Source organism: Dermacentor albipictus, chromosome 1 (genome assembly GCF_038994185.2).
Source record: "Dermacentor albipictus isolate Rhodes 1998 colony chromosome 1, USDA_Dalb.pri_finalv2, whole genome shotgun sequence".
NCBI classification, from domain to species: domain Eukaryota; kingdom Metazoa; phylum Arthropoda; class Arachnida; order Ixodida; family Ixodidae; genus Dermacentor; species Dermacentor albipictus.
The window spans coordinates 490,497,156-490,512,380 of NC_091821.1; the positions used below are offsets into that span (position 1 = coordinate 490,497,156).

Consider the following 15,225-nt stretch of genomic DNA (forward strand, 5'->3'; position numbering starts at 1 on the left):
TAATAAATTGTGTATGCTTGACCGTGCATGAGGCTCTGCGGAGCTCCGCCCTCGACGACCAAACCTGGGAGACCCAGGACGCCCGCGAAGCGGCGGCGAGGCAAGCCCTCGATGTCCCTTCATGGGAGGCTTAGGCCCGGCCATCATAAAGTGCTGGTTCTACAATAAAAGTTCATTCCTCCTCCTCCTCCTCCTCGACCGTGTAATACCACTGTACTACAGCAAAGCTGACTTTATGGAACCAGCGTTATACAATATTTTAGGCATGTTCGTGCTCTACTGTGACAAAAGACAGCGGGTGTGTGCACATATAATTAAGGTACACATTTTATGTCCCATGAAAGTGGCCCCTTTGAACTGTTTGTCATGTTTCACCCCAATACAGGTGTATGCTTGACCTTATAATTATTATATTGTGGCGAAGCGTCAACGCCATCTGCGAGGATGACGAAGTTGCCATTGCTGACAGCAGTGAATCCTTTAAATAAGAAAGAGAGAGAGAGAGAAACTTTATTTGGTTCCTTCAAGGATTTAGCGTCTCGCAATACCGGTCATCGTCTTGGGCGCCGGCGACTTGGAGCCTCTTCCGGCAAGGGTGGGCCCCTATTCCAGGGCTCCACTGAGCCTAGCTACCTCACTAGCGTGCTGCACTAAGGCCCTTTGGGCCGTGAGCTCGCAGCTGGTAAGCCGACTCTCCCATTGCTCCGCACTCGGGTTATTGGGTTGGTGGAATGATTGATTTTGTTTACATTCCCATGTGACATGATATAGTGTGGGTGTGGCCCCGCACCATGGGCAGGTGTCTCTGTATTGTGTTGGGAACATTTTGTTTAGGATGTATAAATTTGGGAAGGAGTTTGTCTGCAATCTGCACCAACTCGTTGCTTCGTCCTGCGTTAGAGCTTTGTGCGGTGGGAGATATTTGGCTCTCGTCTCTCTGTATAAGTTTAAGATTTCTGTGTATCCTCCTTCACAAGCGTGTGGGTGATACTCCGGGGCGTGCGACTGCTCTGCTCGGAACGTTGTCTCTCGAGCTAGGCTGTCTGCCCTTTCGTTACCCTCTATGCCTGCGTGGGCCGGAATCCAGATTAACTTGTGCGTAACGTTCCTCTCGGCGAAGTTGGCTCCGCCAAGAATTCTGAGGGCGGCTATGCTAATCCTGCCCCTCGTGTAATTTCTGCACGCTTCCTTCGAGTCTGTTAAGATGTTTAGAGGCCTGCCTGTCCTATATCCTTCTACTGCCGCCAGCGCCACGGCAATTTCTTCCTTTAAATAAAAAACACTGGACTGAACAGCTGGAAGCTTGATAGGGAACATCTAAGCAGTCAGGCACAGCAACAGGTCGAAAGAGACTACCATGGCTGCCACTGAATTGGCATGTGAGAGTGCTGGTTCAAGGCTGCGAACAATCAAAATTGTGACCCTGGTCACTTTAATTACCGTAGGAACCCATGTATAATACGAGGCGTTTTTACTATTATTAAAATTTCCTCTTATACTATATGCGGATACGAACAAACATTTCAGTCAGAAATTCGGGCTAGAACTTTTGGTTTCGTTATTGCTGGGTGACTATATCATAGTTTCTGTATTGTTGAGTGCGCACCTTGGCAGCACACGTGCAAACCTCGCTTCACAAAGTGCATCTTTTTCATTCCGCATTGAAGGACCAAGGTTTCCGGACCACGAAAACAGTACTCGGCTGCTTTAAAGAGAAACATTATTTTAGCCGCACAGGTCATCGGTAACAGTGCGGCCGGGAGGCAGTTTGGCGTCAACGAGGCAAGCATTTGCTGGTGGCGTTGACAGAAGGAAGCCCTTTTCGCGTGCAGCGGAACGTGAAGAAGCTTTCGCAGCCCGAAGAGTGGGACATTCCCGGAAACCGAACTCGCCCCAACAGAGCTTGTATGCTAACAGCGAGTTGCGCATCTAGCTGTAAGCGTGGAGCTTATGCAGGCAAAAGCTAAGGAGCTTGCAAGAGAAAAAGGGCTACCGAGCTCCACCTTCAAAGCGAGCAAACACTAGATTTATCGCTACATGTGCCATGCTGGATTTTCCTTACGCCGCCGAACTTCAAGTTTGCAAAAGTTACCAGAATTGTTAGCTGCTTGTGGCTTTCCAGTGCCACATTATTTCCCTGAGCAAGTCCAAGAACTTCCAGCTAGGGCAAATTGGCAATGCTGACCAAACGCCGGTCTATCTGGACATGCCATCACCCCTCACCATGCACGAAAAGGGCTCTAAACAAGTTTATGTCCAGTCCACTGGCAACGAGAAAACGCGAGTTATCGTGATGTTGTCGTGCACGGCAGACGGGCGCAAGCTCCCGCCCTATGTCGTCTTCAAGCGCAAGACAGTGCCTAAAGGTGAGGAGCTGCTAAAAAATGTGGTCATGAGATGCCATGAGAAAGGCTGGATGAAAGAGAAGCTTGTGCTAGACTGGATAAAGTCCATCTGATGTAGGCCGCTGGCACACTGTTGTCATTCTCGTCCATCCTTGTGCTGGACGCATTTTGTTGCCATTTGGCCGACTCAGTGAAAAGGCTGTTGCGCGAATCTGGCACTGAACTCATTGTAATCCCAGATGGGATGACGTCTCAGCTGAAGTCTTTAAATGTCTGCATGAACAAGCCGCTCAAGGACGCGGACAAGCGGTGTTACGCAGATTGGATGCGCTCAGGTGAGCCTGCAGTGACCTCGACCGGGCGGCTGAAGTGGGCTTCGTCAGCCTCACTATGCAAGTGGATTGCGGACACATGGGCCAGCATACCAGAGGACCTTGTGCGTCACGCATTCAAGAAGTGTGGCATCTCGAACGCGCTCGATGGCACAGAGGATGAGTACCTCTGGGAAGATATGTCCGACAAGGAACTATCCGAAGAGAGCGTAGCTGAGGAAGACAGCGATTGAAGTGCAGAGTGCAAGTTAAATAAATGGTTTTCTCGAGTTTTCCTAACTTGTATTATACGCGGATAAAACTTTATTTTCCATTTCACGCCCCAAAAATTTCACCTCGTACTGTATGCAGGCTCATATTAAACGCGGGTTTTTACGGTAATGCTGTTTCAGACTTGTAGTCACGACTAAAAGTAAAAAAGATCACACGGTGAATGGTTTCAACGTCTAAAATTTCAGACGTACATGAACATTGCTTTATGGCGTTTGTGGCAGTGCCATGAAGGTGTTAGAATCATCAGGCATGACCAAAAAATCGGGTTTCCGAAAAATGGGTCATTGACTGTATGTGTTCCTTAATTATGCATGTGCGCACCCAACATCTCCTGTCACAGTATGAGCACCAAGATGCCTAATAAGAGTACTGGCAAGCCTTCAGAGATATTTCAGATGTGGCTACGGCGATTTCAGCCCTTGAGGGCCATAAAAAGCATGTATTCACTTTTTCACACTGCCCAATTTTTTGGCCATTTTCATGGTCCTTAAGGAGTCCGAAAAATTGGATGTTGATTGTATTTAGTTTTTATTTGTTATGAGTAACACCTACAAGATTCACAGCTGAATTAAGCCCTGCTGCCCTCACATGGGAATGCGTGGCAATTTCTATAGATTGAAATTTCACGTAGGCATACAACTGATCCTTTTTCCACTCGTGCACGGGCCTAGGTGTGATAAATTTGCCGGCATTGATGATGGATAGCTGCCATGTCATGGAGTGACCTTCAGCGGGCTCTTTGATGCTCCAGGTGAACAACAAAAAGTCACACTTTCGCCCGAAAGGCAAAGCATCGATTGCGACAGCAAATTAGTGGACAGCGATACGAAGTAAATAGTAGTTTTATCAGCCGCAGAAATCTGTAAACATGGGCACACCACGTAGCTTAACAACCATGGTGGCACACGCGCATAAGCAAACATGAACACATCTGACTCGATGACCATGGAAAATCACTGTCAACACGCTGGCGTGAGGAGATGTGGCGGCAGCAGCAAGCGAATTGACATTCGTACTGTCTGTCGCTTCAACGAAAAGTGAGAGCAGTGAACACACAGCACGCACAAAGCTATGAGCCACCGATGCACCTAAACTCTGTCCCCCAACATAGATCCCTGCCACTCTCAAGATACAGCTGGGTCACCGCGCGCAGCTGCCCCATGCGTAGTTGCAGCCGGAATAGAATGCCACCCCTCTCTACCCTCCACTGGTGCCTCGCAAAGTTGGGTGCTTCATGCACAACAGGAGACTGCGCTGTTCCTGCCCACTTTTGTCTCTTTCACGCAGGCGAGATTGAGCCGTGATCGTCAGCTCCCTCACATGCCTTCACTCGCATATACAGCGTAGGATGCACGGCAACGGTGTTACTGCCCTTAGACTTTATACTCATGGCGACGGCGAACATGCGCTTGGCGTGTCCATATAACTGCTATCACAACAGAAAGCAAGTGTCACAGTCTATGCTGCATCAAGCAGCCTTCTGTGGATTTCCTGCCCCACAGTAAGCAAAGCCCAGAAATGTTACACTTCGAATAATCCAAGCGAAAATGCATGATCTGCAGTTGGAACTACAGAAAACTTTGAATAATGCAATATCATGAATGAAGCGATTTTGTTGCAACAAGGGTTCACTTAACTCGTACAATTATGATCAACTATGGCGCATTGCACCACTCACCTGGCACGCCATGCGCAGGAGAAAGTTGACCAGGGCGTCGGCATGGTGCTTCTCAATGGGACGGTCTGGCCGTGGTGCCGTCTGCCGCGCTCGACCACTTTGGTCCAGCAGGCGTCGACTCTCCTGCAGACAAGTTGGAACACAAACATGTAGCTTCAACTTTCTCTGTAAGCAATCTAATATACCTTCCCACTGAAGTCTTTCCAAGTGAATACTTGTATTACGTTTATAAAACTTTTCATTTGAAAACAACAGCCCCTTGGGAATCTGGCGTTTAATTGCAAGTTAGATCTTATACTTTCCATTATTCAGACAGAAGCTAGCGAAGGGCTGCCACTGATCAAGCAGTTTGGTTTAGCACTTCTCAGGAGACATCCACCACAAGAACCACATTTTAAAATTATGTGTGCTTCCACCTAGTACCTGTCTTGAAATCCAGAAAACAGTACTTGCAATTGGCTCCTTTCTTACACCCCACTGCACTGCTCTTTCCAATGCTTTGTCCTTTCTTATGCTCCACTGCTCTCTTGCCGTCTCCTTATTCGGCTGCAAGCGATTACTGTATAAACGTGCTTAATGAACCCACTTTCTCCCCAACATATCGAAGCAAAGTTGGGGGTGCATTCATTATGTGGGGTAAATTAAATGGAGACATTTTCAAAACAGCAAGAAATTGAAAGGTTAGACGGTAATGATCTGAAACATGCATAAGATAACTTATCTTTGCAGTAAAAGAATAAGTATGTGATTTGCAAACCGTAACTTCACTCCGCATCATGGTTCAACCATAGAATAAAGAACCAATGCGTCAGCCATGCGAAGTGGCCGCAGCTGAGGCCAATCATGCGCTCCGAACAGCGATCTCCGATCGTGCCCCACTCATCCTTGCAGAGACTTCCGGCTATCTGCCATTATCGCAAGCATCATGTTGAAGCGTGCACCTGTTTTGACAAGCACACTCTGTGCGTCTCTTTCTTCTAACGTTCTGCTCATTAGCATGTCAAGGTTTATTAGTGTCTGATCAAAGTATTGATTTTGTGAGCAGATAAACTACTATATTTACTCGCATAACAATCACACTTATCTGTAAAAAAAAATTGGCACAAATTCAGGGGTGCGAACATTACGGGGGGTTAAATTTCCCGAAACAAAAAAATTTTTTTTTGTTTTTTTATCCCGCATTTGCTGCGGGATGGCAACAGGTCAACTAATAGGTGGCTGCAGTTGTAGTATGTAGTGCGGGACACCAAAACAAAGATGGCGGCCAGTGGAGCAAGCCGAACGCCATGCCGAACACACTTTCTTTTTCTTCTTCTAAGTACATTACGTGCATTGAAACATTTTCTTCCGTATCAGTAATAAATAATATTGTTTATATCGGCAAGTTTGCGGTAATAACGTAGCCATGTCCCCTTTGAGGGGACAGAAACAGATGGCCGCGCTTAGCTGCCAGTGACATAGAAACACATGGCAGGCATGGTGCGGAAAGTGCGGCATTTGCCTTCGCTACTATCCTAATATGGCATGTTTCTGTTAAGGGTGGACGAATATCTCAGCTGTGTTACAAGTGTTGGCGTATGAATAGGGTACACTTCTAACGTATCAATGTAAACGTGGCTACTATAGTTGCCGCTCGCGATTTGTTGCGTGCCCATGAGTACAAATGAGAAGAATAGAAAGGCACCTTTTTTTGTTGTTGACCACAACCATTATAAAGCGTAGACATAATAAAGGAAAGTTTGGTTGCACCTCTTTTTGTCGCGGAAGTGCGGAAAGTGATGAAAGTAATGAAATGAGGCATCTACTTATTAACCTTTGGTGCGTGCAGACCACTTGGTTTGTCTTGAAGAGTCGTTCGCGTAGCATTCAACAGATGGTAAGCGCAATCATTATTAGCTAGACTTGGCACATGACATATCGCTGCGGTAAGTTCGGGGTGCGATCATTACACGGGAAATAAAAAAAGTCGAATTTTGATGACAAAATTCAGGGGTGCGATCATTATGTGAGTAAATACAGTATAATGTCCCGTGCAGGCGTATAGCTCGAGTTAGGGCCTATCACACACATCAAAACCCAGGGCAGGCAGAAAAGCGATAATACGAATTTTTCTGTGGTACCGACCGAGCCCCATTACTTTGCAACGTGCTAGAGAATGGTTCTTACGAATAAATTTTCGACCTGCGTCGGTTGATACGAAAATTACTGAAGACACCGGAAATTCTAAAGTGTGCTAGGCGAAAGCCAGACGCTGCTGTCCTCTGCGCTCCGCTTCCCTGGCTTTGCTGTTCGGTGACATAGCCAGTCGCTGCTTCCGTCTGCGCTCCAATTCATTCACTTTGGTGTTTGGCGACATCGCCTGTCGCTGCTGCTGCTTTTCTTCTGCTTCCCTGCCTTTGGTACTCGGCAATCTAATCAGCCGCTGTTGGCATTTCCGTTCTGCCTCCCTTGCTTTTGCATCTGGTGACATGTTCAGTCATCGCATGCGCATTCGCTCCTTGTTCTTCTGGCATTTGGTGTTGGGGGAATCCGGCGTCCACTTCGTGTCCCCGAACCGTTTGGCCCGGAATCACTGGGCTGCTTCGGAGCCATGTGTCTCACTCGACTGCAACGAGACGTCTGACGAAGGAATGGCGATGCAGCTGCTACCGCCGATGCATAGCCCTCGCGCGTGCGCTCATTCTACCTCTACTGCGTGACATCATGGTTGCTATGCACAGCGGCGGCCCCCACTGGTGTGCGGGTTGCTAAGGAGGGGAGGAGGTTGCTCCGTTGTGCGAAGGAGAGGCTACAGTTGGCACGATTCCAGCGCACGGATGGACGTGAGCATGAGCCATTAAGGGAGGGGGGGGGAGGGTACACTTGAAATGCTACTTTTTTATTTGTGGACAAATCTGAACAAATTTTTCACACTTCGTGTATCTTAATATGCAGATTTTAAAAATACAATTAATTTTGCCATAGGATAAGTAGTTTCTGATATACTCTAAAAGCACTGTATAAGCTGGGTCCTTTGTTTGGAGGAAAATTAGCATCTAAACAGAAAACCTTAACACAGTAATTTCAGTATAAAGACTATCTAGAATGTCCAGGGAGTGCCATAAGGTATTAATCAATGTTCTAGGCTAATCTGAGCAAGAGTTAGAGCTCATCAAAGTTGTGAGAAAAAAATTCCATCTTGACATGTCAAGCATGTGACCCACTCCAAAAACTTTTTGAAAAGAGTACTGCTTTGAAAAGGTGCATATTGCTTACTGCATACATTTCTCTTTCTGGCAGAAAAAAAATTATGTTGATAGCTGAAATAGGACAGAAGCTATTTTACCTCCAAAATTGGAAGTCTGTCAGAATTGTTTTGAGAAATCAAGGGAAAACATTCTGCAACATCTTTATTGAGAACGTACCAATAAAATCTCAAGGAAATTCACCAGGGGCATAAACTGAATGCATCCTATCTTTATGCCACTTTTTGGCCAGCTTCCTTGCGCTGAAAGAGCCTTCTCGCTTCTCGCTGGAGTTAGCACTTCGATGGCCGTCTTTCTCCTTTGCTCGCTGAGATGCAGGGCCAGGGATATTCATGTGTAGCTGCCGTAGAATTGCAGTGGATGCAAGCAGGTTCCCAGTGTTTAAGCGTAGGACAGCTTCCCCAACAGCAGCTTGCACGGCAAAGAGAGATGCAGGCTGTTCCTTTGAGACACTCCAAATCACTGAGTGAAGGCTCTCATTCAAATTCTGTGCCTTGCCTCGCTGGTATCTCTGGAGCAGGGTTTTTTTCAGATTGCCGTGTATATACAGGCAGCATTGCTTCTGCCACATGTTCTGGCAAGTTGTAGTGGTGCATAGGTTCAGGCTCTCCCTTTGCTCTCGCAGCATTGTGACGACAGAACATTGCTGAGAGCCCGTACTCCTTGGCGGGGTCCTTGAAGGCATCACCACTTTCTAGCTGCACTCGGGACACAGCAAGAGTCCAAGGAACTCTTGTACGACGGATAAATCCACGATTGCAAATTCACTTCCACTGTCGTTGACGTCCTCTCTCATGTCGACACCCAGCAGCTTGAACTTTCGTTCCATTGCAGACTGCAACGCCAGGCATGTTTTCCGGCACTCGCTGCACACTCGCTACTTTCTTCAGTCGTGAAGGAAACAGTACCTGCATGATCTGTGCCAACACGCATGGCATGGGCGGATGAAGTGTTGACGCCAGACGTGCCGGTTTGCAGCTCGGAACTTGATCCGGTAGAATGTCCAGGCAGACCAGCAACCGGCAACTCCGCGAGTATGACAGGCCTAGCCGCCTTCCGTCGTGCATTCCACAGCCACTTGACGTGTAGTAGCCTTGAGACCACGATCTTTCCCAGCCATCCGGGCAGTGAAATGAACACCTCATCAAACGTTGTCGGGAAGCAAGCGGCTGAACAAACTAGACAACATAGACAGCGGTGCCATGAAACCAGAGATAAACAAACGCAGCGAAACGTGAGAGTGGTCGAGCGCGCGCCATAGAGCGCCAGACCAATAGGAGCAAGGCGCGCCGGAGGTGTGCGCGCTTTGGCCAATTGGCGGCACGGACCTTTAGAAATGACGTGATAGCGTCGGTTTCCCTTCACCGACGCCATTTTGAACTGGCGCAAAATACGCACAAAGAAAACAGCTTCAAAACAAGCACAAGATGGCAGCCATCAGCCACCGCGTTCGCAAATGGCGACGGCGCGAAGTTTGAACATTTTTGATCAAATCTTGCTGATTTCGCGTTCACCTTGGCCCCTGTAAGCTCGATTTTTTATTATTTTCCGATTAGATTTAGCTTCTGGATTTCGCGGAGGGATTCTTGAATGTATAAACGTAGCGAATATGCACTTTTCCGAAAATCGACTTTTTTGTGATTTTTTGCCGTTTCAAGACCTGCGTCCCCCCTTAATGATGGCGTCGATTGTCAAGACGTTGCCAAAAACAAGCAAATTGAACGCGTCGTCGGTGATGCCTTTTAGAACATGTGACACTTTATCTGATTCAGACATAGCATCGTCAGCTTTGCGGCACAGAGCCAAGACGTCAAAGATGTATGAAACGTACGGCTCTGTAGATGTCTGAGCACAAGATGCAAGAGCCTTTCTCACGGCAACCTTGTGGCCAATGGGGTCGCCGAACAGCTGCCGTAGCTTTTCGACGCCCGCGAAAGAGAACAGTGTGCAGTTACGCAACTTCTCCCTTTCTCTTTTGGTACGGAGGCGCGGACGCGGTGCCAGACAGCACAGAGGCCGCGACTGGGCGCGAAGTGTTTGAAGTTTAGTTTAAAGCGGTGGTTCTTTTGTTGCTTTTGTGCTTTTCCTCCTTTTCCACGTGCCATCGGACGGAGTAGCTGCTGTGCTTCGGGATGCGTTATTTGTGTTAGATGTGGGCGATGCCGAAGGTCCACCACCGGCGGCTGAAATGCAGCACGCGCTCGGAGTTCAGAGGTGTGCTACAGCCGCAGATGAAATGAGCGACGACACGTGCACGCGTTTTTATGGATTTCCACAAAGTCTGCTCAGTGACCTGACAGAGAAAAAGAGGCAGAAGGACATTAGAGACTTCTTCTTCAAGAAATAAATGCTTTTTACGTACTTGTGCCTGAGTGAGTTCACCTCTGACTTTTAATTTAGCTAGTTTTAATTGTTTCGACGATACGAATTTCGGCTAATACAAATATTTTTCATGACCCCGTGAGATTCGTATCATCGAGATTCCACTGTACATCAAAGTAAAGTACGTAAAGCTGCGTATGTTGCAGAAAGTGTTATGAATGGCCGTACGGGGTGGCAACATGCCAGCTTTCAGCCTGCTGCACGTGTTCCAATCCAACCGGACGAGGCGCACTTCAGAGAACTGCAGATGACCGGCAGCCACGTGGCGCGCGGTCAGCTCAGGAATGTGGTACTCGGCCGCGCCACCCGGCACAAAGCAGAGTTCTACGAAGCCCTCTGACGTCGGCTCCGGCCCTTTTCACCTGTGTGTGTGTGTGCGGCACTGAAACCTGTGCAACCCTTGTTTGTGAGCTCTCCTCCAAAAGGGCGGGTCATCTAGGTGAGGTCGAACGGTGAGGTCGAACGATGACTGGACGAACGTTTCCGTCCACTGGGAACCTAGGGGGGACAAGTGCTTATAAGCAACGTTTGCCGGCTGCTAGAGTGTGCTTGTCGTCGGGAGCTGAGTGCTCTTTGACATGCTAGAAATGTACTAGTGAGCTGTGTGCTCGTAAGCTGTTTGCTGTAGGTTAGTCTTGCAGGCTCCATATGAGGGTCACGCTAGACTGTCACTGTATCCTGTTCAAAATGTAACTACTGCAAATCATTCCTGCTCGCCTAGCCCTATCGTCCCAAGATCCTTCCTACAACTACGACTGCGCCAAAACCTTACAACTGAATGGCAGTGGTGAGATCGGCCTACGGCTCGTAAACCGGCCTACGACTCGGAGACAGCAACGGCAGCTGACGGACGTTGGCACATGGTGACCGACCGGCATCCTGATAAAGTTGGAGGCGACTAGGGATTGACCACCTCTTGCAACTGACTGGATACGGCGGGGAAGGACTGGTGATATGGTGCTGCTTCAGTGGGTAAGCGTTTGGTTTTGGCTGTAAGATTTACCAGGCTTCAATTTCTCTGTGTTTTTGGATTTGATTCGCTGGGGATCTTTTACTTGCATTTTGATTTGCGTGGGTATCGCAACAAGCATTGTGTGACAGCAGACCCAAAGCTTAAGGTAGCGACCATGGTCCTAATGTGTTTGACGAGAGCTGACCTGTTGTGGTTGTGTGAGGAGATAGAGGTAAATGTAGAGGAGGACTTGACGGAATCAGAGATTCGTAAGACAATTTTCGAAAGTGAGAATGATTTGAAATTCATAGAACAAATGGGCAAACGAATTCTATGTAAGAAACGGGAACAGGAAGCAATTAGGCAAGAACAGGATGAATTTAAGCAAGAGCAGGAAAAAGTTAGGCAGGAACTGAAAATAATTTTTCAGGAAGAGGGCCTAACAGAAGTAACGAGGCAGTACATTGATGCATTGAACGGAGAGATTCAGGGTTTAGAGCAGGCAATCGAACTACCGTATTTACTCGCATAATGATCGCACTCGCGTAATGATCGCACCCCGGAATTTTGTCGTCAAAATTCGATTTTTTTTATTTCCCGTGTAATGATCGCACCCCGAACTTGCCGCAGCGATATGTCGTGTGCCAAGTCTAGCTAATAATGGTCACGCTTACCATCTGTCGAATGCTACGCGAACGACTCGTCTGCACGCACCAAACATCCTTAAGTAGATGCCTCATTTCATTACTTTCATCACTTTCCGCACTTCCACGACAAAAAGAGGTACAACCAAACTCCCCTTTATTATGGGTAGGCTTTATAATGGTTGTGGTCAACAAAAACAAAGAAGGCGCCTTTTGATTCTTTTCATCTGCGCTCCCAAGCACGCAACAAATCGCACGCGGCAATAATAGTACCACGTTTACACTGATACGTTAAAAGTGTACCCTATTTATACGCCGACGCTTGTAACACAGCTAAGATATTTGCCCACCCTTAGCGGAAACGTGCCGTGTTAGGATAGTAGTGAAGACAGATGCCGCAGTTTCCGCAGCACGCCGGCCATGCGTTTCTGTCACTGGCAGCTAAGCGTGCCCATCGGTTTTGTCCCCTCAAAGTGGACATGGCTACGTTATTGCCGCAAACTTGCCGATATTAACAATATTATTTATCACTGATACGGAAGAAACTGTTTCAATGCACGTAGTGTACTCACGAGAAGAAAAAAAATCACGTTCGGCGCGTTCGGCTTGCACCGCCGGCTGCCATTTTTGTTTTGGTGTCCCGCACCCGCATCCCGCAGCAAACGCGGGACGAAAAAAAAATTTTTTTTTCGCGGGAAATTTAACCCGCGTAATGATCGCACCCCTGAATTTGCGTCAATTTTTCTGACAAAAAAGTGCGATCATTATGCGAGTAAATACGGTAAATCAACGGCGGCTGGAGAAATCTGTAGGCTGGACGCAGCGAAAGTGGCAGGAAGTCGACAGCAGATTTCAGTGGAAAGCCGAGAGTAGTAGTACCTGTGAGAATAGCAGCACGTTCATAAGTGAACTCGAAGTGCTAGCAGCTAACGATGCCCTAGTGGCAGCAGAGGCCGTTAAAGGCTAGAGTGTGTGGGAATGCGCGACCCTCGCGCCTCCCCTGATGTTTTTCCCGCATAGCGCGTCTCCTGTGGTCCCGCTTCGCAACGTGGCCTGCGTGACGTCAGCGCGGTCGATGTGGTTAAAGCGCACTCCGAGAGATGGCGCTAGTGTTGCGCGGCTGCGGGGTTACCCTCGGCGGGAGAGACGAGGCGCGCTCTCTTGGCTTCGGGACAGCAAACGGGCTGCACGTGCAGCAACGCTCTTCCCCGGCGGGTCGCCGAAGCAGCGCGGACATTCCGCGCGCGCGCGGCGACCGATGCATCTGCGAGACCGCCTCGCGTGGCCGCCTTCGAACGCGCCACGATTCGCGTGACTATACACGCGAACGACCAGGCGTTGGGATCCAGCATGGGGCGAACATATTCGCTCGCTTCCGGTCGCGGTAAGTCGGACCTCTAGATTTGTCGCGCGCCCATCGGCATGTTTTGTGGATAGCAACTCGGCTAGCAGGCATTGATGTATGAAAGGTGCAATAAATGCCCTTGTGACTGTTTGCACTACTGTGTTGTCGTTCCTTTGTCCCAAGAGTACGGTGTGGAGATATCCCGTATCAGACCCCACATCTGGCGCCCAACGTGGGGCTCTTGGGGCATCGGACGATAATTTTAAGTGTTGCTTCGTTCGAGACCTTTGTTTGAACCGAAGCGTAGGCCTAGCGTGGATTTTGATCGCTAGCGTCAGCGGCGTGCTTTCTTGAGCGAGGCGGCGGTGGCTGTAGTGTTTGAACATGTCAACTTACTAAGCCTTTTCGCAAGTGTTTTTTTTAATGGCATTCGTTGGTACGAGAGCCACGTGGTCTGCATCCTGGGAGAGCGAGGCTGAGCGCCCGCGGAGCAGTGGCAAGCCTGAAGCGAGTGAGTACGGAAGCCTCGTGGGTGGTCCGAATTTCCTATGTAAATATGTAAATAGCTTCTTCTATCTCTTTGACTCTGATGAAGTCGCGGCTCTGGGAGCCGGGTGGCCGCGGGCCACGGGTGCCACGACGGGCTGACTGGTATTGCGGCCTGGCACCGGGCGCTCCGACACCGTCTGGGACGGTGGGCGCCGTCAACTCGGATGCTGTGTGCACCGAGCGGAGTAGGACCACCTCGCAGAGCTGACGTCTCCTCGCGGCTGCCTGTTTTGCGCCCATTGTGGGTGTTGTTTTTGGATGCCGGTTGTTGTCAGGGTAGCGACACTTTAGGCCTAAGGCTTTACGAAGCTGCCTGTCGCACGTGGAGTGACACAACCTGGTGGACCGTGGCGTTGAGGTGTTGCACTTTGCTTACCTCATTCTAGTTAGCCTCGCACGAATTGAAATTACTCGTTCGACTCAAGAAAGCGAGCTTCGTTCACGTGAACTTAGCATCTGAGTATAGCTGCCTGATCTTTTGCTAGCCGAGTTGAACATCGTACCACGTGGGCGATGCGCATGCAGACTTCCTCTCCCTTGCACTACTTTAGTGTTTGCCGAGTGTGTTGAGTTTACGCAGTGTGATTGGAGTCACCCCTGGTTTGCCGTCGCCTGCACATCGTCTGCGCTGCTGCCCCGGACTACGATCGAGCCACCCCGGGCGATGGTGATGCTGTGGCCAGTTCGGCGCGGCGACTTCGGCGGCCTCCTGTATCCAGCTCACAACCCTCGGCGGCGGACAAAAGAGCCGGCGGTCACCGACAGCTACTGCGGCTCCCGCCAGCAGGGCAAGTCGGCGCGAGCGACGCTTGCTCGTACCGACTACTGCGTCGTCGTCTCCGGAGTCCTGGCCTGGGATCGTGCCATCGAGGCTGCAAAGCTGCTGCTGTGACCGGCGGACGCCAGCGGTGTACCCAAGGACAATGTCGGCTCGCATGCTATGGACAGCGTGTGGACATTTCCTCAGCGCGATCACTGTTGCATGTACCACCCTGTTCGCGAAGCACGGGTTAATGTTAGACCGTGTCACATGTTTCGCCGGAATAAGAAGTGATTTAAGGTTGGGGGGATGTGGGAATGCGCGACCCTCGCGCCTCCCCTGATGTTTTTCCCGCATAGCGCGTCTCCTGTGGTCCCGCTTCGCAACGTGGCCTGCGTGACGTCAGCGCGGTCGATGTGGTTAAAGCGCACTCCGAGAGATGGCGCTAGTGTTGCGCGGCTGCGGGGTTACCCTCGGCGGGAGAGACGAGGCGCGCTCTCTTGGCTTCGGGACAGCAAACGGGCTGCACGTGCAGCAACGCTCTTCCCCGGCGGGTCGCCGAAGCAGCGCGGACATTCCGCGCGCGCGCGGCGACCGATGCATCTGCGAGACCGCCTCGCGTGGCCGCCTTCGAACGCGCCACGATTCGCGTGACTATACACGCGAACGACCAGGCGTTGGGATCCAGCATGGGGCGAACATATTCGCTCGCTTCCGGTC

At 49.7% G+C, this 15,225-nt stretch overlaps 1 protein-coding gene across 6 annotated transcripts in view; it reads right to left on the reverse strand.

Moving 5' to 3' along the window:
• Nucleotides 1-15,225, reverse strand: part of Nipped-A (Transcription-associated protein Nipped-A) — a 413,461-nt gene that overhangs the window by 163,661 nt on the left and 234,575 nt on the right. For all 6 annotated transcript variants that reach the window (XM_065445525.1, XM_065445501.1, XM_065445517.1 and 3 more), the window contains one exon: nucleotides 4,629-4,751. In XM_065445525.1, coding sequence (XP_065301597.1) covers nucleotides 4,629-4,751 — 123 coding nt within the window. The remainder of the gene's footprint in view (nucleotides 1-4,628; nucleotides 4,752-15,225) is intronic.